Raw genomic sequence first — 23805 nt, 5'->3', positions numbered from 1 at the left:
ACAGATGTCAATGATGAATTCCTCGATGAAATCATTAAAATTCAGCAGAGCCAGGTTCAACAGCAACTCTTCAGAACAACATTGCTCTCAACGTTTTGGTGTCAACAAATGGTAACGTACCCTGTTATTGCTAAGAAAGCTCTGGAGATTTTCATACCGTTTGTTACAATATATCTTTGCGAGCAATACTTTTCGAGGATGATGGACATAAAAACGAAGAAAAGGAACAGACTTTGTTGTGAAAATGACATGAGAGTGGCACTTGCCAAGGTGAGGCCGCGCATTTCTGAACTGGTCTCAAAGGCAACAGCAGAAGTCACACTGATTTGCAGTAAATATTCATTATTATGTTTTTGTGTGAAAATCATGTTTTAATGGTTTTGTTCTTTGAACACTGATGTTGATGCACGGTTCATTTTGTGCACCAGTAAAATATATACCTATGTTTTGAATTTTATTTTTCCAATTAAGAAGGGTTCGGTGAATGCGCATATGAAACTGGTGGGGGTCAGTACCTCCAACGAGGTTAAGAACCACTGCATTAGAGGCTTCTTAGGTAGCCGCACTGGTTTAATGGATCACCGCGTCTCCCTTTACAGGCATAAAGCCTAATTTATGCTTCTGCGTTTTCAGAGAGACGCAAGGACACGCAGACGCAAGAGCCCCTTGCGTGCCTTGCATCGCTTTCGACGCAAGCCTCCTGCAGCCCGCAAGGCTGCGATTGGTCTGTTAACTACATCCTTTATGGAGTCTCACATTTCCGTTTTCATAGCACAATACCGCCATTATTGAAACGAGGAATGTTTACGAGAGAATGAATCAGATTGAAGAGCTTTGGTCGGAAGAAATCCGTAAATATGACCACTTCTACAACCAGTCATTGGCGGACTAAGACGCGCGGATGGCCTCTGATTCATGGCGGGAGATCTCCGCAAACGTCGGTTTGCCGGTCGAGAGGTGCACAAAGTTGTGGAGGAAAATACGGGACAAATGTGTCCGCGATGAAAAGCAGCAGTGGCGATGCACGGGGCAATAAAGTCTATGATAAATAAATAAACAAACCAACAACTTCCACACACAAAGACGTCACTCTCTAGGTCGTCTTCAACAAAAACCCGTTACTCCACCTGTTGTTCTGGTGGTGAATTGCTCTGCAACACACGCAAGACTTTTTGAACCATGAATTGAAACGAGTGCGTCGACACAACTGTGCATAAAGACGCAGTATATGACAGCATTAAAAAAACACACACAAATATATATGTCAACAATAACAGATTGCACGAAATGAATACAAGACAACAGACTGAAAAAGGAATGGTCCAAAAGAGGCGAGTAAATAAAAACGTGTCTTAGTCTTGCTAACTGCTTTACTGCTGTTATTAGCAAGGTAACGCTAGCTTGATCAGCTGGATGACGAGTAAACAGGAGGCTCCTTACGTTCCTCACTTCAAAACGGGACAACGTGGTGCTCCCGTGCCAGGTTACGTCGACTTTGCATATTTTGCCATTGAAACACTTTCAGGGCTCTCACGTGTCACGGATTGAGCGTGACAGTCACTCATTTCGGTCTTCAGTAACGCACTCCCCCCACACATCCAATTTCTCACGCAAAAAAAAATAATTGGACTTCGATTCATCTCTCTGCTCTTTCCTCCACGTCAACTCCGCGCCGAACCGAAGCGTTTTTTTGCTCTGCGCGCATCACTGCAACTCATTGAGTGACGTAATAATCGCCCGACACAACGAATCGATAATGAAATTTGTTGCCAGCACTTTTAATAATCAAATTTTAGCAATTTCCGACATCCAAGAGACTTGCCAACATTTCCTTAAAATAAGATAAGGGAGGACGGGGGGGCGGGGTGTGCTACCCAACACAGTTAACTTGAGGTCACCCGACGCACCTGACGGTGACAGGAAACACATTGAGACGAGGACTGCTGCAGTGTCAGGCTGGTTGCGCCTTTGGATACCCACCAAAGAGCCTGAGGGAGCTATTATAGCCATCAATCATACCAACTGCAGCAGCAGCAAGGACACTGGGGCAGCTGATGTGAACTTGCAGCTCCTTCAGACAAAAGGAAGCTTGTGCTGGCTTCAGAGACCTCGTCTATTCTCATAAACCACAAAACGTGGCCACAGCGTTTGGGATGTGGCGATTTTATGGCGTAAACCAACCAGGCCGAGTGTCACCAATTTGTCGGTCGCGTCAAAATCAAAATCCCAAAGCATTTAAACTGAGGAGGGATTCCTTTACTTGTCACAATTAAGTCCTTGTCTGCAGTGGAATTGGGCCTAAGTAAACTAAACCCAGTCCCACATTCAAATCTTTGGCGGCAATTAATATGGAGGTTGAGGAAGATGACTGAGAACAGGAAACAACGGCAGATGAGAGCGGGGTGAGAAACTCAACAAGCTTTTCCATCCGCTCAATGGATTGGTTTCAAATCCTGGATAATAAAACCGCCACAATGAGCAGGTTAGATTAAAGGTTTGCATTGCAATCAGGTTGCTGGCAATTGCTTGCAGCATTGCATTCACAAAATTCATTCAGTTTGACAACCATTGAGAACACAACAAATTAGCAAATTCTTGGTGGATCCACAGTATAGACGTGAGATAATTGCTCACCTGGCTGATTATGGATGAATCAGCATTGGGGGCAAATACATCACCTTTGGTTACTTTTTGCTAAAGCCCCTGTGCCTCTGACTACCACCTGAGGTTGGCCCGCCGCAGCAGGGAGATTTGCTGTAAATGGTACAGTTGCCAGCACCTCAGGTGCTAATCCTGCTGCCCGGCGCCAAGTGCTTGCGATCTACTGAGCAAATGCCTGAGGATGCTGATCCAGGATGCTCAGGAACAGTCGGTGGCCACAATAGATGTGATTGTCTGCAATGCTGATGGCTAGTCTGTAGCTTTAAAACTGTAGCTGTCAATCATACACAATGTACACAAGTACATGTTGAGTAATATGTACACTGTGACTGCAATTGGGTTGGACTATGTTCTGGCTGTGATTGTACCCTTCTGTGGTGGGTTTGGATGACTGGGAACGACACTTTAAACAAACCCATAAATAACATTTGAAATCTCAGAACTGCAGGTAAAATGGAGTGGTCAGTAAATATGTTATTAAAGCAGGAACAGCCCCTCTTCTCGTGTCCTCTGCCTTCTCTGACCAACTTCTTATAAAAAGGGAAGCCTCAAAGTCCCGTAACACCTTTTGATAAGAAGCTGAGCCTCTTTCTGTGTGCAAAAACATCACAGGGTGAGGATTAGCGTAGAGCAGTGAGTCGGTCTCTCTATGTGTGGCTCCTTGATCGGTAACAAGGCTGTGCCCTTCGCCTGGTAGACCCACAAGTAGTAAAACACACGTCGGAATACACCCAAAACTCCCTGAATATACACTTGGATATTTCAATTTAAAAAAATAATTTGAAACATTTAGCAAATCAAAGACACAATTTCAGCAAATCAACATGTCATTTGGTCCCAGCATGACAGGAGGCCGCCGGAGCAGCAGAAGTAAACAGTAAAGGGGACGATGATCTGCCTAATGAGCCACTGAGTCCTTTTGAATCTGCCCATTATCCCATTAATGGATACGGGAGGAATGCGAGAGGGAGACGGCCCTCAAAAAACCTCAAAATGTTGCAGCCACCTCACCCGCAACGCTTGTGTGAAAAAAAGGGCCTCTAAAAGGTCCCTCAGAATCCCTCAGAGATTGTTCAACCACAACCAGGAAAATACAGCCGGTTATTAGATGCAGATCACAAGTACAATTTTCACAACAAAGAGATCATCCGCCGCCGCCCCCCCCCCTGCCGTATTGGAGAGTAGAATGCATGCAGTGTGCAGCACAGGGCAAGCCAGCCAATGAATGCTAACAATGAGAGGAGAGGTTGGTGGAAGGGGGGTGGGGGCAGGAAGCGTGGCATTGAATTACACAGGGCTGATTGGTGGGAGTGTGCATGGCTTGGGTCAGGGAAGGACAGAGACTATGAGGCCTGGGGTTGCAGCCTGAGCAGAGCCACATGGCGCAGATGCGCTGCATCGGGTTGAACGCATTGATGAGATAAAAGCAGACACACATTAAGCAGAGCCACTCGCAAGTTCCTCCTTTGGGGCGTACATTAGAAATCCCTGCACGGGACAATGAGAAATATTGTAAAAGTAGCTCCTTTAGCGTGGGTGTGGTCTGTTCATGAGCTCCAGAGAAAGAAAGAAAAGAGAAAAAAAGTATGCCTCTCTCTCACGTCTCAATGCATTCCAGATGGTGATGTAATTGTATTTCTGGAAACGCAGAGCTAGCTCGGGACTCCGGCCTGCCGAGCAAGTAAAAAAAATAATAAAATGCAAACCTGCGAGAGTAACCGCCACGGCACACACACTTTTCTCATTACTGCAACACAAACTGCTTCAAACCGCATTTAGAACAAAGAAACAACACTCACTACTAGGTTAGTGGCTGAAATGATGTTGATATTAACCAAATATCGGATGGCACACAATTTATACCATCAAATGATCATAATCATGTAATGTCCTTTATAGGAAAATTGCAGACATTTCGGTTTCAGTTTATAATTGCATTACAAATTCCCAAAAGCGACTAATTGTTTTATTTTGTCCGAACTGTCCAAAATAAATGACATAAATTTTGGACAATTTGATAACACACAAAGAAAGACACCAAATCCCCACATTTCAGATGACAAAACCAAAAAACAGCTTGATGATGATTTAGGATTTAGACAATTGTTGGAATTAGGAACTGACCAAATGGGACCACGTGAATCATTACAAACAACATCTCTCATCAAACACTTGAAATGACAAAAATATAAAACCATACTTTGGGGTTGAATTTCTTCAGACCCGAGAGCCTTAAATGCTGTGACGTGTTCACTGGGTTTATTCGGGTTGACTGACAAGATACCTCAAATGCCTCTGCTGCAATGTGTGTGTGTGTGTGTGTGTGTGTGTGTGTGTGTGTGTGTGTGTGTGTGTGTGTGTGTGTGTGTGTGTGTGTGTGTGTGTGTGTGTGTGACTGTGTGCAGCCCCGTCATATTCACAAGACCGTATGCAGACGTGCAGGTTTATGAAGGAACCAGACTAGACCTGACACCCTTACACTGACCCACAGCCCCTTCATTTCCCCGCTCCAAATCTTTTAATCACCATTGAACTGTTGAACGCTGCTACGGGTCGTCCCGGGAGGGGGGCTCCGCCACAGCCCTGAAGGAGGGTGGGGGGGAACTATGTCCCCCCAGTTTTCCCCTGACTAGGTGACCGGCAAGCCCTGCTAACGAAAAAAAAAATCACACGGTCACTGCACTGCAATGGTGTTTTCAGCCGACAAACAGCATGCAGGCGAGAGCACGGCAGGCACAGGAGGATTTGGCTGGGTTTTAATACCGTGCCATTGTGCAGGAAATGATTCCATTGTTTAGCGCCGTGGGGATTAAGGTGCCCACAGTGCTCGGCTGTAATGGGTTTATTAGAGAGCAGGGGCATGTGGCAAATCTCAAAGCAAAACACAATTGTTTTCCAGTATGTGCATTATATTATTTGACACCAGTAACTGTCCATATAAAAAAAGGTGTTGTCTGGGCTTGTGCTGTCAATATGCACTCCACATTAATTTCTACACAGCGAAGGGTTCTTTGATTGTGTACAGCTTGTATCCTATTGTTAAATCCTGCATATTAATGTGAAGCGATGATGTCCGTCATTTTTTCCGTAGCACATAATCAACACCATGTTGCCTTTTCGGAACCCAAATATGCATCTGGACCTCTGTATCACACCATTTGTTCAACCGCTAATGTCTCTCACTCATCACTCCCTTATTCGCTGCGGTTTTCTTTTTAAATCATTGTCGCTTAACTTGTATTGCACTGATAAAATGAAAGAATAAAACGAAGCTAAAAGATGAGGCAGCTTGATGCGGTCTAGACTGTCCACACTCCACAGGTTGCTATAAACAATAGAAGCCGAATAAAAAGAGTTCTACATATATCCCTGAATGCCACATGTGGCAGGTAGAGACAAGCTCTCACAGACCGGAGCCGCCACCTCCACCACCAATGAGCCGGGAAGCGAAAACAAAGCAGAGCCGTGTGAGGAGGAAGAGGAGAAGAGGAAGAACTCCCTTCGCAGCGGTGCAGACCGCGTTAACACAATGTGTCGACACCCTACATCATCTTCCTGTTAACATTTTTCATACTAGACTCATTCGGTTTCCCCTAAACAATACGAGTGTGCGCACGCGTGCGTGTCCAAACAGCAAGGGGGGGGTTACACGCTTAAAATGCCGCGTGCTGCCAGGGGCACAGCCACCATTAGCTACGTGTAATTATGAAAAAGAAACACACAAACGCACAGACGTAGAAAATGCACAGACGAGTTGGCTAACCTGCAGGTGTTGCTCCAAATATACGGACCACCGGCACTTTCTTCACGCCGCTCTCCCTGAATTCAGAGTAGCAGACATCCAGGTCTTTAATCGGACTCGCTAGATAGTAGTCTGCGGTGACGATACGCACGGCGAACATGACTGTCGCGTCCACCCGGAGGAGAGGAAAGACCCGCCGGAATAGCCCGCAAAACTACCGGTAGGAGTCCATGCGACGCGGGCGCCGCTGCGGCCAGTCGACAGCAGCCGAGAGGGAGCGCTGTCACGGCGGGGAAACAAGGACAAAGCAGAGGGGAAGCCCGGCCGTATCCCATATAAAAGGCGTGGACAAAAATTCCCGCGGCTCCAGGGCGCCCCGAAGTGCCGCCGCTGAGGTTCAGCCGCGGCCGGGGAGAGCTACACTCGACGGCGGCGACTGATCAGCGGACGCTCCGCAGTCGCCAGGTCCATGTTGTACTGTTGTAATTTTTTTAATCTCTCACTGTGGTGTTTTTGTTTATCAGCCAGGAAGACGGTTCCGGGGTGTAGTGTTATCTTTCTAAATCACGCCTCAGAACTAGCCAGTCCCGTTTTGTCAGACAGACCCTCTGATGTGCTCCCTCGTCTTCCATAACAGGCTAGCCCCCGTTAGCTAACATATGAGGGGAGGTAAGCCGGTCTGAAAGCGCAAGAATAGTACTTCCGAATAGGTTTTTCAAAATAACAGCAGCGTCGTAGAGTCATGCTTGTTGTAATTCAACAAGCACACGCAGAACTAAGAAGGAAGTCTTATTTTGGTAGGCTCAACCCTGACACATTTATTTACGGCCGCCAGTTATAGATCTGGGAGGTATCGCTGATTTGATCAGCTGCCTAGCCGGCTAGCAACTAGAACGTTAGTACAGTGACATTTTCTCCAGAAGTAGACGATTCATACTCGTCTTGCATGTCTTCCTTCGAAATATTACGGCGGATTACATATTGTTTTTGGTGTTGTCCTCATACACCCTTCTGCTGTAAACGGTGCAAGGAAAAAAACGACTTTGCTTGATCAGTATTATCCGGAATTGAATGATATTGATATTTCAAAATAATAGTATACGAAGCTAAACCATAAAACTGAAATACTCATTCAGATTCACAGGTTGCAGGTATAAAATGTTCTTCTGCCAAATAATTTGGCATTATTGTCTTTCAGAAAAATAAAATCCTTTTTTATTCATATATTATTAAATCTTATTAAATTAAACAATTGTTTCTTACATGGACATATTTAAAACTCTAACATGCTACATATATATGTGTGTGTATGTATGTATGTTAATATATATATATATATATATATATATATATATATATATATATATATATATGGAAACATGCCATGCTTTGAATCTTAGAAACGCTCCGGTTGCAGGTTTTTCCACAATTCTCGTACAATCATTTATAATTGATGGTTTAGTGCCTAACTGTCGCAATACAGATACTAAGATGCAATTCCAGGTGACAAAATTACAAAAAAGAAATTTGACATTTTGAAATGCACATCTGTTTGTAATTAATTGTTTGAATTGTTCAGACTGAATTCAAGACTGAATTGAAAGGATTGGGCAAATGTTCACTGAAGAGAAAATTGGGGTGAAACATGAAGCTCCATACTTTTGTACTGAATACAAAAACCCCACAGCCCTATACGTACATAAGCATAATCACACAACTGGTTGGTCATGGAAAAGAAGACACTCCCCTCAGTATCCATTAAATTACGCGAAGAGCTTGCTTTGTATCCATTTCAACTTGCTCAGTGGGATTTGGCTCATACCTAACTTCTTATTTATGTAATATGATACAAAAGAGGAGATTTTAAGAAAGGGTACGTTTTTATTCCTTTGTATATGTCTGATAGGTTCATTTTAACACTCAAAACTAATTTAACTTCAAGCTAGTTACAGTTTCAAACTGATGTCCTTGGTGGACCTTTATTTTGTAACTAAATGAGCTTCCAGGGGGAAGGAGCATTGCGGGACTCGCTGTGAAGCTTGACTAGCTTTATCTCGTTTGCCACTGCAGCAACACAAGGATCAGATCATCGAGCTGGAAAGCATAATTTTCCCATTGGTAAGGAGCACGTTTCTCATTGGTTGATGTGTTTCCTGTGATTGGGGAATGGGGGAGAAAACCTATCCAAGAATACATCCATTGGAATGGTCATCATCTACCTCCATTTTAATGCTATCAGCCCTTATATTAAACCAAAGCACAACATTCATTACGGATTAATCACTAGAGACACTTGATGAAATGAATCTTTCTGTTTCCATCTTCTCGCTATGCACACCACTTATAGATCATCAGCACATGCCATATATATCTCCACCTAAAGATCCGAAGACCCCCAAAAGACACGTGTTTCATTTAGGATTAAAAGCAATCACCACATTAAGGGCAGACGTTCACTGAAGGCCTTGGCAGCCATAACTTTAGCTTTTCTCAATCTTTCAGAACCTCCAGAGCACAGTTTGTTTCCTTTACCCCTCCCACCTGGGGTAAAGCCTCCTACAAATGTCTCCGCCCTGCTCAGTATTCCGCTCAGCTTCCTATAATGGTCCATACATGGCGGGTCAGCAGTCGTGCTGGGCTTTCCTTCTTCTGCTGAAGGAGCCATAACCTTTTTCTGCAAACAGCTGGTTCGATCTGGTTCACGACGGGGACAGGATAAAAAATGTCGCATTAGCATTTTGTCATCTCGATTGATGGGTGAACCTGTCTGCTTGAGTGTGTGCTGACCTTGGGTGAGAGCCTGACCCTCTTAATGAGCCAATCAGTGGGCGTCTGCTTACCTTTGTCGGCGAGCACACTCACGGTCTACGAGTGCATGCGAGGGACGTATTTAACATCCAAACTAGTGCAGAATTATTATATATGCCATATTCAATGCAGTGTTTGGTCTAAAGTGCTTTCGGGTACACTGAGCGCATGCATTTTTAGTCTGGATGTCCTCAGAGGGAGCAGAACCTCGCTCTGAGGTGGTGGAAGGGACATTTTATGCTCACTTCAATAATAATTACACATCTGTGTTCCCTGAAGTAAGTGCTTAAAGCACAAGTTTAGACTAAGTAGGGGTACACATGTGTCTTATCCCATTAACTGTTAGATTCCAGAAGAACTCCCAGTGTATTCAGCATGACCTGGTAGTTTAACCTAAAGAATAAGTTACAGTCACTTACTTACACCAAACATTTCTACCATCATGTTTTTGGTATTGGTTGGTTTGTAGCCGGACGTTAGCTTTTTTTTTTACTTCTGGCGATTGTGTTAATTCTCAGAAAACAATGGTAAAAGCGCTCTTTATTTGTGATGGATATCATGCCAAAAAAGTGTTGGATTCTCACCAAACTTATTTTCTGCAATATTCCAAAACAACATTTTGTAAAAATTATTTTTTTCTGGGTTGGACAAAAATTCTCAGATTCATGGTTTACACAGTCTACGATGCCATCATGACTGATGCTTGTCGTCATGGATATACTGTAGAAGCAGAAATGAACTGATGTTGAGAGTATTTTTACCAGCAGCTGAAGAGTTGGATCATGCTTTTACAGGGCAGGATATCTGCGTGTTGTTCTTGTGGACTCACCAGATAAGGGCGAGTCAAGTGGCGTGCAGGACCTGGAACAATAACAAAGTGGATTTGTTTAGAGACAAGCTCCCTCCTGTGGGAGCTGATATTACATTACACTACAGGTCATTTAGCAGACGCTTTTATCCAAAGCGACTTACGTTATACTTTAAACCCATGGCTTTTCACATTTTTGCCTGGGGACCAATTAGGGTTTAGGTGTCTTGCTCAGGGACACTTCGACATGGAACATGGGGCAGCCTGGACTCGAACCACCAACCTTGTGCTTCCCAGCACATGATATGAGATGTCAACAGGTTTGGTAGACTGAATGGCTCTTCAGTGTAAGCCTACTGATGATGAAGTTCTGTGGAAGAGGTGGCAGCTGGAGGTTAAGGACACAATAAGTAGGGAGGAAGTGTTAAACCCGTGGACGGTAGGTTTCAGCATCAGGGCTTTGTGTGCCGCATCAACAGGTCCTTTATCACAATGTGACCCTCAAGAACTCCTTCTTTATTTTCATTTTTACATAGCCACAATGAAAATTGTCATTCAGAATACCCTTGGTTAAAACAAACAAAAGTAAGTAAAAGTAAAAGTAATCAAAAGTAATACGAAAACAGAATATCAATAACACAACCTAATGTTGAATGGAAGTTTGAGCTGTTACCATGAAGCGGTAATACAGGGTTGGAGTCATTATTTGGAACATGCTTCCACCTTCTGGGCAGTCCTAGTCTCTACAAAGAAATACAACATGCAGCCTCCTGTGTGGCACTGGAACCATTCTAGGCATTTAAAAGTGTTTATTATCATCTATTCAACAATAAAAAAAAATTAAAAAAACAAGTACATATTATGTATTTTATTTAGACATATTTTTATTTTATACTATATTCTGCATGAAGTTCAAATTAAATAATAAAACATGAAGAGTAGTAAATCAATAAGTGTGTGACGATGATTTCAAAATAACATTTAAAATTAAAGCTAGGTTTGGTAATTTTGAGAAAGACAAAAAAAAAAGCCAAACGTTATATAAGTCAACTCTTTTACAACAAAAGCAACTAGCAGCAATAGGGAAAAGGCTTTTAGCATTTGTAACTTCTATTTTATGCTCTCTATAATTAAAGCTGCACTCCTCAATATTTTCATATTAAAAGTGTGGGTTAAACAAATGCGTTTAAAAAGTGTTGCGACAAGAACTTGCGGAAAAACTTTTCTATCTAACGATATAAGGATTGTAGTGAGATTGAAAAATTTAAAATGAATAATACATCCAATGAAAAAGGCAACAAGCGACAAAAGGAAAACACTGAACAACCAATCTGCTGCCATGTAACAGTTCTCATTGAGGCACATGACACAAAATGAACAATTTGCTCTTGAAGTTGCTTATTTTCCAGACGAGCCCGTCGTTCTTTCAGATTTTCTCAGAGGGGGCGGACGGTGATAGTGAGGTCGGCCCCCCGTTGTGGGATGATGTAGCGCTCCTCCCTTACGAGGCGCAGCAGCAGGTCCTGGGTGTCCCATGGCCAGCGGTAGATCCTGGTGCTCTGGAGCCAGTTGGGGACATGTCTCTGCAAACAGAGCAGAGACAGCAGCGTGAACTAGAGCGCTCAAACCTAAACGCGCAACTGTGACCTGTTGAAACCGCTGCTGTGAAGAAGGCCTTTAAAGTCATGTAGTTTGGATGTTTTCTTTTATCATTACTCCAAGCCCTTGAGTGTGTTTGCTGTTGCATTGCTTGTTACTTGCCTTGGATGCGTTTGGAAACAACACAGGTACAAGTCTGAAGTTCAGGCAGCCTTGTTGGATAAACTCATTTTGGATCTGTACCGAAAGGGTAAGGAGTAGCAAGGAGTCAGTGTTTAATTACCGTATAAAGCAGTTGAATATTAATATTTTTTTTAAATGTAAGCTTGAATAACTGCAACCACACCTTTAGCACACCTTTAGAAATGCGCACAGAAAATATTTAGCGGATGGGTCCAGAAGCGCGTGAGATCGGCCTTAGACGAACAGATAGAAGTGCACAAACAAACACACACATTTAACTACACAAACCTGCCACCAGGCAGGGACATTTCCAACAGTCCTCTGCCGATGACAGGTGTCCTGACAGCCGTGTGAGCGCTCACCTGATTGTGAATGTACTTAGTGTGGAGGCCGTGGTCGTCGTCTCCGTCCCCCTCCACGTCCTCCTTGTACTTGGGGCTGATGACCACGATGATGAGCACCGATTTCTGTGAAGCAACAACTCATTGTTGGCCTTTTCGCAAAAAACTACAAATCGGATTCACACTCGATGTGGAGTCTTACGTCATTCAGAAAACGGTCCATCCATTTGTTGATGCCCATTCTTCGGATCGGATTGTCGAAGATGTCAATCTGTCAGCGGACACGCGTGTTAGTGAGAGTGTTTGTATGGAGAGTCATCGAGAGAGGAAAGGGAAGACTTACGGCTGGTTTGAACCCTTGATCGGTCAGAAATTTGGTAAAAGGAATGATCTCTTCTGCTGTGTCCACTGAATATGTGATGAAGACATTCCCTGGCAACACAAAACCAGTGAACCCTCTTAACTTAAGTCATTACACAAAGAGCACAGGTTTGTCCAGGGACACTGACGAGACTTACTATACTCCTCAGACAGGCTGATGGTCTTCCTGATCTCACCCGTTGCCGGCCCTGGACAGGCCTGTATGGAGCCGTATACGCTGACCTCATGCATCAATTCTCTAGGAGGGCCCACGCGCTGATTAGGCACAGATCCATACGGGACATTTGGAGGGACGGGGTTCCTGTGGGATGTAAACATTAGAAATTTATGCTCCAATTTATGCATGACATCTGTGAAAAAACATCAGGCAAGGACAGGAATCGTCCTCACTGCAGATAGCGCCGAGGCTCATCCCACGAATCCGCTGGGTAGTCACGTGTATGATGAGTGTAATTATTGTGACGGGGCTGGTTTGCTGGTGGGCAGCACGCGCACTGTCTGAGATGACGCCCCTGCATTGGGTTGGGGACTGCAGAGAGATAAAGAGGAGAAGCAGATTACCAAGTTTCCAATTCAGCAGTAATGAGGTCATGCAGACTCAACAGAAACAGGGTTGGGAGTGGACTTTTTAACCAAATCCAACACAGATGTAGTAATTACCAGATCAGTGCTCGGCGTGACATTTTCGTTTTTGTACTACTTTTGTAACAGTAATATAAAATAGATTGTTAACAACAACAGGTTTAAGGCAGTAGAACATCAGTAGGTGAAAAGCTACAGGTACATGTGTTGTTATGTTGACAAAGGGGAGCATACACAAAAAAAACGTTAAAAAAACCCGTCATCATATCATCATATGAAGGGACTACTGAGTTGGACAACACGGGGGGGCTGGGAACATAGATGTGCTCTCTCTATAAGTGGCATAAGACTACACAAAGCAAACTATTCAAATGTAATCAGCTCATTAAGGCACACCTATTTAACAGCGAGAAAAACAAATAGATAAATAAAAGGATGAGACTTGGCCTTTACTAGAGATGCCGGCTGCACGCTAACTTTCTCGCAAAGACAATTAAAGTCTTGGTTTAGCGTTGTTGTTAGAATTAACTAATAACCAATAAACACAAGTGATTGCAGTTTGTGTGGCAAAGGAGTATCTATAGGAGGGGTATATGGTTGGTTGAAATACATAACCATGCTGCTAGATGCCACCAAATACGATACATTATGCCTTTAATCTTTAATGTACTATTGTGGGAACTCTTCCAAGAGAAATTTGTGTTTTACCTTTTAGAGATTTTTAGATACCTGTGTCTTAATTCTACCTTAATAGCGACGCAATGCAGGTGAATTCAATTACATTTTGTGGCATTTACGGCACTGAAAATGACACATATACACAACGTCTGATGACACACAACGCGTGTATATGTGTTTGAGAATAACAATTTTTTAAAATGTCCCCAACAATAACAGCAAAGGCCTTTGCACACCAACTCCGTATTTTAGTCCGGAGATCATGCATGTCTAAAAACAAATACATTAACATACCAACTCAGTTCAATTTCCTTTGTGGAACATTTAAAGGTAAAACTTGTGGCTAGTGATTGCAGAACAGTATAGCATTTGGGACGAGGATGCAACATAATATGTGCAGAAGATTAGCCAGTGCTCGAGGCCAGTGGTTCTCAAACACTAGTTTGTGACACCCAAGTGATTTACAGGGCCTGTTAGTTGAAATAAAAAAAAATAAAAAATTATTTTCCAAATTTCCTGCGGGTCGGAGGTAAGGAATAGTTTTATATCAAAAATTCACATAACCTACAGCACTTTGGACAACACCTGGTTGGTGGCTTTACAAAACTAGAGACTTGCAAACACCAAATTGCTTCTTCTGGGGGGATTAAAAAAGGTTAAGAGCCACTGCTGATGCCATCTGAATTCTAGCTTCTTACTAATGTTGTTCATTCATTTGCACAGTTTGGGACAAGCACACACACACACACACACACACACACACACACACACACACACACACACACACACACACACGCACACACACAAAGTTTATTCAGCTTTGTCTCGTATGGCAAATTGTAGCAGATTAAATAATCAAACATAACATTGTGTTACTACATTGTGTAAACTTTATGAGGTTACGGATTAATGTAATGTTTCAATAATATTACAAAACTGACACTGACCGTTCATACGTGCTCCTAGGTTTTGTGATGAGACATAGTGGGTGTGGTTAACTTCAGACTTGAGCGAAAAAGGGGCCTCCAAGGGTTCTGCCTCGCCCACAGAGGGACTTTGGGGCCAGTCTGAAGGTTCAGCATAGCCTCTACTGTGATCCCGTTCACACAGCAGCGCCTGCTCTCTATCACAATGGCAAACCCCTGCAGGGAGCTGGCTCTGTCCCGGGCATGCATGGGTGTGAATAAAAGGGTGGGGGGCAACGTGACAGGTTGCTCCAGGTTCCTGCTGGTGGTGGCCCTCGGGGAAGCTCAACTGGCCAGCACTGTGGGCCGCGCCCCTGTTGTGCCCATAGCTACTCCTCCGCTGGCTGGTCTCTGTACGTCCACTACACTGTTTGCAAGAGAGAGGCCAGGCCAAGTCCAGACCAGAGGATGTCATGCTCTCATCCGTCTCAACAGGATGAGGGCACGTTACTGACAAAAGGCAAGAGGAAAAATCGGTTTCACTCGGAAAAAACATTGTGATCATCCAGAAGGATTTATGGCCGCTGCGAGACTGATGAGGTGTATTTTCTTACCTTCAAAAGAATCCATTTTGATACTGAGGAAGAAGGTGTGTGTTGCCTCTGGTAAAGAGAAAATGAGACAGAGCATGACAACTTAAAGAGACAGTAACCTACATGAAACCAACCGAGGGAAAAGTGTAGTTTCAACCGAGAGATTCAAAGTACACTTTTAAATAAATAGAAAAACCATGATCACGATTGAAAATGCCCATCTTGAAGAGTAAATATGGGAAATAAAAGTAAACGATTGAGTGTAAACACCTAAGGAAGAGTATTCTGGCTCATTCTTCACTTAATGGGTGGGACACACTACATGTACCTTTTAGGCGTGAGTGTAACACACCAACACGATCGCTGCAAACTAGTACAAAGGTCAAGATCACAGATCGACAGGTATGCCAAGTATGTCTCCTTGACACAAAACTAAAAACGTTTTGAACTGTGTTTTATTGTTGACATTTACATGTAGAGAATAAAGCAGAACACCGTAGTCCACACCTACCTTCTCTTAGGTCTGCTGATTCCTCATCCACAGCAAAAACCTGTTCTGAGGGAAACAGGAAGTATTCCAACTATGCAAATTAGAGAGGCCTCGTGACTATTTATGCAAATAATGCATGGCATTAACTGGCCTGTTTTTTTTCTTCAGCCAGGTAGGCTTTCTGTACCCTGGCAGGTCTAACTGTAACTCTGAGAGGCGGCAGGTTGTACTTACATCCGGCCATTAGAAAAGAGGACATTTAAGTCTTCAAGCAACACATTAAAACCTGTCTGATAGTTGGAATACATGAAGAGCACTGCAGCACAGTTCATATGTATACACATTTCTATTTGGAAAAAAACATTAATCATTTAATATTTCACTTATATTATATTTCAGTCATGCTTGCAGCTCTGGGAGGTTGTAGTTAGCTTGATATGCTCATGTCATAGTGCTAACACACTTGCAGATGTAAAGCAGAAATCAACGTTTACTATTTTCACCACTCTTAGCATGCTAACATTTGCTATTAAACACTGAACCCCAAATAAAGCAGAGGCAGAGTCATTAGTTTAGCAGTTTTTTCATCACAAACCTACAAATAATTGATTCATTGAAATTTTCCTCCAATTATTGTCACAGAAAGGGCCATGAATATATATATAATCTGAAAACCATGAAGGCCTGTATGAAAGTATGTGACAATCCATATATTTTACTGGATGAGTGAAGACGTTGGGGTTGGATGCTGTATCACATGACTAAACATCAGCTGAAACACCAGAGTGATCAGGATTCATCCTCTGGGACCCATGAACACATTTACTGATACTGTGATTGCCTTCACATGGCCTCATCACAGTGACGGTTACTACATGCAATAACAGTGCTATAAGTACACACAGAGCTAACTATGTTCATCTGGTGGTAATTTATCTTCATTTCAATCAAACTATAATATTCATGGTCAAGGGTGAACGTTAATGCTTAAAGGTAAAAGTCTGATCTTTGTGCCTACTTGCCTACATCTACCAGATGTTTTCTACTCTCTGAGTTTAAGATTGGTTAGGACCACAGTTGCAGGGCGACTGGTTGGCGACGCCTTATGATCTATCACTGAGAAGACTTTCATGGTGGTGTGGGTGAGGACAGAGCCGAGGTCAAGGGCCCTCGCTTTGCACGTGGCCACCTGGACGAGCTCGCGCCGGAAGCGCCGGCTGACCATGCAGTACAGCAAGAAGTTGGTGGTGGAGTTGAGGTTCTGCAGCATGTTGGCCAAGTCTCCGGCCACATTGATGGGGAGGCTGTAGTCGTCCCTGTCGAAGTTCACGTCGTTGTACATGGTCCTGAGGATACAGTACGTGACAAAGCGGGGCAGGCTGAGGAGGACGAAGGCCACAGAGACGGTGCCCAGCACCAGGATGGTCCTCTTCAACATGCCCCTAGTGCTCTTCCCGTGCATGACGCGGCGCTCTTCCTTGGTGAAGAGGTTCGTGGCTCGGCACAAATGGTACCCGATCAGGTAGTTGAAGATAATGACCAAAACGATGGGGATTCCCCCTGAGAGGAAGGTGGTTATCCACACAATAACTGTAGAGTACACCTTATCGCGGTATATACACCTAGGCAGCGTCATATTCTCCCCGTTCATGGAGAGGTTGACTGGCGCGACAATGTTGATCCAGGCCGGCGGCACAGAGACAAGATGTGAAACCAGGACGATAGCAACGCACGTCAGTTTAGTCACCCAGGCCTGGGAGAAGTGCTGCTTGGCCACTGTGCTGCGTAGAACGAGGTAGCGCTCAATGGTGAACACAACCACGATCCAGGAGGAGCTGCAGAGTGAACCATACTGCAGGAACGCCAAGATGCCACACCAGGGATGGGAGTGCCAGAAGGGCTGCAGAAGCCAGAAGGTGAGAGTCAGATCAAGAAGGATCACCCACACCAGATAGAAGGTGTCCACGATGGCCAGACAGCCCAGGTAAATGATGGCTGTGTTGGACATCCCACATTTGCGGAAGCAGATCATATAGAATGTGAAAAGGTTGGCTGGAAGACAGAAGAACAGACATTCAGGTCCATACATTTGCTCACCTCGTGGTCCTCAAAAAATACTGACCCTTTTGTCACACCCCTCAGTGTATGATAACCAGGAGTGATGTCTGCACTTATGATATGTTGTCTACCTTTTACTTAGTTACATTTATGATGTTTATCCCTTGACCTAGCTTAGGGGTTTTGTTAACAAAACTCAATAACTACATAATCACATAGGTAAGAAATAGGCTAAAAGATGCTAAAATAGAATGAAGCACGACGGGATCTTCAGGGTTGGCTCTGTCACAATAATGATTCTTTAACTTCAGACATAGACATTGATTTCATTTATAATGAATAGTATCTTGCCTAGTGCCAACAAAGTATCTAATGCTTAATTAATAATTTATTTCAGTGTGTACATCCAAGACACTTGGAGTTTAGAAAAGGTACCATACCATGCCAACTTAAAAAAAACCCTATAAGTAACGTATCCAGTATCTGTAACTAAGATTGTGTTTGCTAATGGTATTTTTAAGAGCGTTCTGTATCCCAAATTACTAGATATATGGTTTTATTGCATTATCGTGATTGATAAAAAAATGCTTTGTTGGTGTAAGAGGAAAGGAAGCATTTCTGATTAAATTGACAAATTGCGCAAAAGAGGATTAATTCAACAATATCATTAATAATCATTAATAACTTGGAAACGTATGATCTTCCTGATTACTCCAATGCCTAACCAACAATGAAAGAAGACAGGGGAGAAGACACAAACCTGGAATACCCATGAGGCAAAGCAGCGGGTAGTAGATCTTCTGGAGGGTGATGAAAAAGGTGACGCCGGCTCCCTCCATCGTTCATTCACAGGCAGATAATATTTAACATGCTAATACCTGCAATAAAGCCATTAGAGAGGAGGAGGAGGAGTAACAGCATACAAACACTTTATGTTTTCACGTTATGTGGCCGATTAGAGCTGTTTTACCCTTTGTGCTGTGGAGCTTTTATTACTTTCAACTCCTTGCAGAGTATTAAGGTGAAAGTCGCATGATTTTAAATGTCAGTTTTTTTTATGAATGTGATGCTCTGATTACAATTGATACCGAAATGACTAAAATGTACATTGTGTATACAAGAAGAACAAGAGACATCGTAAAAGCTGAATTAATTCATTTCTGGATATGGATCTAAGCTACGATCTACATTTTATTTACTTTTGGCTGTAAGTCAGATGCCATTATACCCGCCTCTTTAGCTGTTTGCACACCTCATTTTTGGAGGGGATAATAGAAAATAAACTGATTTGGCTCCAAAGTTGAACTGAGCTGATGACAATAAGCACAGATGAAAGCTGATCGACTTTAAGGTCGGGCAGTAGCTGAGCGCTGTACCAAAGTTTTTTTTTAATGATCTCTAACTACCTAAAAAAGAATTGTACACTGACCAACTGTTGATCAGACCACATCCTTATAGCTCTCTGTCTTACCTTAATAGTCTTTTCTGAAATTAAGGAACGCTCAAAAGCAATGTGGACTACTACAGTTCAACAGTACAATGGATAAAATGAGACTTACCTGTTAGATCCTCCGTGTGGTGTGTCCTATATTGCTATGAAGGTCTCACATAGAGGTTGGTATGAGAGGGTCATACCAACTAGTAATGTCTCCTTACGGACAAGACTATCACTGACATGAGGACGGGTGAATGAGGCAGCTCCAGCTGCTGCTGCAGAGCAGAGAGTTGCACCGCCCGACCTACAGCTAATGATGAGATAAAGCTAATGATGCAAAACAAAAGAGGCCAATAAGCACTAAATAGCAAAACAAAACACAACTAAACTAACTAGTTGTTTGAGCTATTTTGGATGTTTCATACTCCTTTAAGGTTAAAGCAATCCTTTTTGCACAGCAAACTCTTCAGTTTTATTGTGCTTTTAGCCAGCAAGCCGTCCCATTATCGATCAGAGAATCCATTCTTTCCTGAGGACAAAAGTTTGAGTGTATTTCTCCTCTGGACAGCTGAACCTAACATCAAAGTTTCAAAAATGAAAAAACGATCGCCAGAGAAAAAAAACACTCAAAAGTTTGTGTTACAAAAAGGAAAAGAGGTCCATTAAAATGACATAAATGGAAAAATTATTCTGGCTGTTGGTAAACAATGATGCTGTACAGTGCTGTACTGCATTGATGCATGGGTGATTACTAATCTACCACAACTATCATTTATTACGCTTAAAGGTCAAAGACTGGGATGCCCAAAGTTTGCTCCCTACCTCTGAGGCCTAGGGGTCGCGATACAGTCACTCACGTAGTTTTTTTTTGAAAACACCAATTCATTAGACAATGTATGCAACTGATGGAAGTCTACATTGTTTATGTAATAAAAAGACAGTATATAGACTAAAAATATACTTTGAAACACAACTCACAGTTTGAGCTCATGCCTACATAAGGTAACGCCTCTTAATTTGTGTACAACCCAGTGAAACCCCCAAAAAACATTGACTTTTTTTGGAGGCAGCTTTTATGAACAAACCAGCTGCATGTGTCTCTTGTTAAGCTCCTGACTAAACCAAGGTGCAATACTAAATAGCTAGAGTTACCCTTTTGTAGTATCTTGACTCAGTCACCTCAGATAGCATGCAGCACACACACACGGACACACACACACACACACACAAACAACCATGTGATAGATGGAGGTGACAAACATGGCATGTGTAAAATGTTTATTGTTCTTTTCTGAATTCCAAATGCCAAGTCACTAAATCAACGAAACAACTTGTTAAAATAATGGAAAAGAAAAGCTATAAAGAAGGGAAGTTATAGCAACATTAACAACCAGGTGTACAGCTAAACAATACATTCCATTGGCCACAAAACCATCTGCATTAAGACCAGATCTGACTCATTGGACTGTTTTTCTTCTGCAAAGTCAACCCTTAAAATCTGCTTTGTTGAATCCAAAAATGCAAAATGAATTGTCCCCAGAGTTTCCTCTGAACATACAGTTGGGACTCCTCCAAGGATCACTTTAAAAGGTCCAATAAAAACATACTCTGTAAAAACAAAAAGACCAAAATACTGATAAAACAAAAAGAAGCAGAACGAAGCAAAGTGGTCCAGATTTGGCTGTAGGTTGGCGCTCAGCAGGTTATAGGGGAGGACGTGGGGAAGAGGCGGGGGACACACATCCGCTGTCAGGTGTCTTGCGTAGGGACACTTCGACACGGGACAAGGCGCAGCCGGGGCTCGAACCGGTTGATGTTGAAAACCCTCTGGCTGCAATTCACAAAAAATACGATTTATATAATTTGTAAAAGAACCCTGAGCCATACAGCAGCATAACACCACTGAAAAAGCTATGTGGGGTGCAGAATCAGAAAGTAAAAAAAGGTTGATGGAGGACAATGTCCAGCTCGCCTTAAGTTGCTGGAACACTGCGAGCTGAGAAGTCAAGAAATAATTTGGCATAAATCTTTTCTTTTTTACACAAATTTGAAAAAAAATATATGGAGGCTTCCAATCCAATCTCTCGAAAATGATACAGAAGCTATGCTATAATACACGCACAGATGAACTGTACCTGCTATGACGCGGTTCCGTGTTTTCCTTCATCATTTTCAAACCTTATTATTTTTGTGCAGATGAAAATAAAAATCTTAAAGCAAACAAATATACTTAAACAAACTTCTTATTTACATTGAATACATTGCATTATCACGATCCCGGTCAACTCCGTGCCTCCCTCCTCACTTGGGGCCCAGACACTAGGGGGCGTGTCACAGACAGAGGGGGTTGTGTTTTAGGGGGTTCGGAGATTAAGGAAGCTGTACAGATTTGTAAAATAAAAAATGTTCTGGCTGGGAAGGCTCCAGAGTTTTGTAACAGTGCCAATTCGGCCAGTTTTGCCCTCCTCCCAAGTCCTTGGGGGACCCAGGGGGGTCTAGAGGTTGTCCCCGGGCTGGTACTGAGGCTCAGTGGCCGTGAAGTAGTCCTCCAGGAAGGCTTGCAGGTACTCAAAGGTGGGCCGCTCCTCTGCGTCCTTCTTCCAGCACTGCAGCATCAGCTCATGCAGAGAGATGGGGCAGTCCTGGGGGCACGGCATCCTGTAGCCCCGTTCCACCTGCTCCAGTACCTCACGGTTGTTCATGCCTGGAGGGGGGGGGGAGACACATGCACAAGGGGATGGAGGTGTTAACCCTGAAACAGACTGGCCACTCTCGCCTGGGCTTTGGTGCAAATATTTTTATAAAAGGGATATTTTGGGTGTTTTTGAGTGTGCATTTCTATTGTCTGTCTGTTAACCACAATGCACAGTGGGGGGTCCTAACAAATGTGTTCATCTGTTAGCGTGCTTTGCTCATTCACTGCATGCTAACCTTTTGTCGGCCCACCTGGACAAATATGTGTTTCCCTACATGCATGGAGGTGTGCTCTGAGTACAGTCCGCCAAAACCTTCCTCCCTGCTTTGGGTATAAGTCCTAAAATTCAGTTGTCCCCCAGGCGAGCAGTGATAAAAAGGAGTAATATAACGATGGAGAAAGGAAGGTTACCAAGCATTAAAGGAACATTTAACTTCAGGGCCTGTTGCCATGGGGGAGAAAAAAGTGCTGTGTTTGTTTTGATAACAACCCCCCGGTTACACACAGGAGAGGTTTGCTCTTATCAGGCCACTTTATTGACGTTTCCCAATTGGCGTCAAGGTAAGAGCTACGCTTGCGCCCGGCCTAGCTTGCACTCACCTGGGTAAGGTACCCGGCCCTTTGTGACCAGCTCAGTCAACAAGATGCCGAACGACCACACGTCTGACTTGATGGTGAACTTCCCGTACAGCGCCGCCTCCGGGGCGGTCCACTTAATGGGGAACTTTGCGCCTGTGGGAGAGCAGAGATGTAAGATGCTGTGAGGAAAGGAAGTGGTGGTGAAAAATCTTTCGTGGCTGCGCAGTGTAAAGGCCTCGACCTGGAAACGGCACATCATTTTTGCTTAAAAACTCATCTACAGTGATGCAGATTTATGCCCAAAAAATATATCAGTGATGTTGAGGAGAGGCACTCTGGTATCAGCTGTGTCCACTAAGGTGCCGTATCAACCCGGAAACGTGACTCCTTGTAATAATTGCCATGAACATTGGTATTGTATTGTATTCTTTTTTTTAATCTATTGACAGCCGTAAAAAAAATGCAGATATTGATTAAAAAGATGTGTGGTAGATAACTACGCCCGATTCTAAAAACGAAACAGAACTCAGTGCTGTCGCAAAGGCCCCCGGCTGGACTCAAACAGGTTGAATGGGAGTGAACCTTCAAACACCAGGCAATTAAGAAGAATTAAGCTGCCAAGTTAGAATGACAACCAAAATAGCCTCTGGATTCTTATCAAAATGTCTTTTCTTTCAATTTAATCTGAAGAAAAACAAAACAAGTCCTAAGAGTGAATCTGTGGTTCAGGTTTCTGAAGAGGATATCGATGAAAAGGGAGCCCGAATCCAAGCGTGGACGAGATGGACGCAGCTGTGATGGTTGTCACATTACAGAAATAAAAAAACCTTCAAACTACAACTATCTTAGCTCAGTTTCAGATGCATTCCTGCAGTTAGGCTTTTTAAGATGAAAATATCTACACAATTTAATGCAGAATTTAATCTTTCTGTCTGAATGTACCTTTTTTGTTCCCTGTTTAAGCCGCCCCTCTCAATAAAAAAACCTTTTGCGTTTTTTCAACATATGGGACCTTCGACTCTACGGCCACATACACACCATTTCTCCATCAACGTGGGGGAATTGTCACAACAACAGCCCACGAGATGTAGCTGCAAAGCCCTGAAGGAATGCTGTCGGTGGACTTGAATCCTTTCCAACGGCATAAATGAACCATCCAACTCTGCAGATTTTACCAGCCGACTTAGTGATACGAAAGTAATTACAATCAAATGGACGCATGGATGCACTAAACAGGAAACAGCTAATTCAGTCTGATTATCAGGCC

At 43.2% G+C, this 23805-nt stretch overlaps 3 protein-coding genes across 16 annotated transcripts in view; all 3 read right to left on the bottom strand.

Annotated features, from left to right (window-relative positions):
* rev3l (REV3 like, DNA directed polymerase zeta catalytic subunit) overlaps positions 1-7084 on the bottom strand; it is a 53890-nt gene extending 46806 nt beyond the window's left edge. For 2 of the 3 annotated variants that reach the window (XM_040161229.2, XM_040161230.2), the window contains exon 1: positions 6425-7084. In XM_040161229.2, the coding sequence (XP_040017163.2) occupies positions 6425-6563 (139 nt within the window). In that variant the 5' untranslated portion in view covers positions 6564-7084. The remainder of the gene's footprint in view (positions 1-6424) is intronic. The other variant, XM_078093994.1, reaches the window with a different exon arrangement.
* Positions 7085-10808: 3724 nt separating this feature from the next.
* Positions 10809-15904, bottom strand: traf3ip2a (TRAF3 interacting protein 2a). Its single transcript, XM_040160297.2, has 10 exons — positions 15793-15904; positions 15303-15350; positions 14731-15198; positions 12914-13052; positions 12661-12824; positions 12486-12574; positions 12345-12413; positions 12164-12268; positions 11781-11855; positions 10809-11602 (listed from the first exon to the last, which is right to left on the bottom strand). Exons 2-10 carry the CDS (start codon positions 15316-15318, stop codon positions 11456-11458), a joined length of 1272 nt encoding a protein of 423 aa, XP_040016231.1. The 5' UTR covers positions 15319-15350; positions 15793-15904; the 3' UTR covers positions 10809-11455.
* A 4621-nt stretch (positions 15905-20525) lies between these two features.
* Positions 20526-23805, bottom strand: part of fynb (FYN proto-oncogene, Src family tyrosine kinase b) — a 42658-nt gene continuing 39378 nt past the window's right edge. For all 12 annotated transcript variants that reach the window (XM_040160289.2, XM_040160294.2, XM_040160295.2 and 9 more), the window contains 2 exons: positions 22560-22691; positions 20526-21968 (listed from right to left, as the gene is read on the bottom strand). In XM_040160289.2, the coding sequence (XP_040016223.1) occupies positions 21760-21968; positions 22560-22691 (341 nt within the window). In that variant the 3' untranslated portion in view covers positions 20526-21759. The remainder of the gene's footprint in view (positions 21969-22559; positions 22692-23805) is intronic.

Source organism: Gasterosteus aculeatus, chromosome 18 (genome assembly GCF_964276395.1).
Source record: "Gasterosteus aculeatus chromosome 18, fGasAcu3.hap1.1, whole genome shotgun sequence".
NCBI lineage: Eukaryota > Metazoa > Chordata > Actinopteri > Perciformes > Gasterosteidae > Gasterosteus > Gasterosteus aculeatus.
This window is presented reverse-complemented; position numbering and strand designations above follow the sequence as displayed.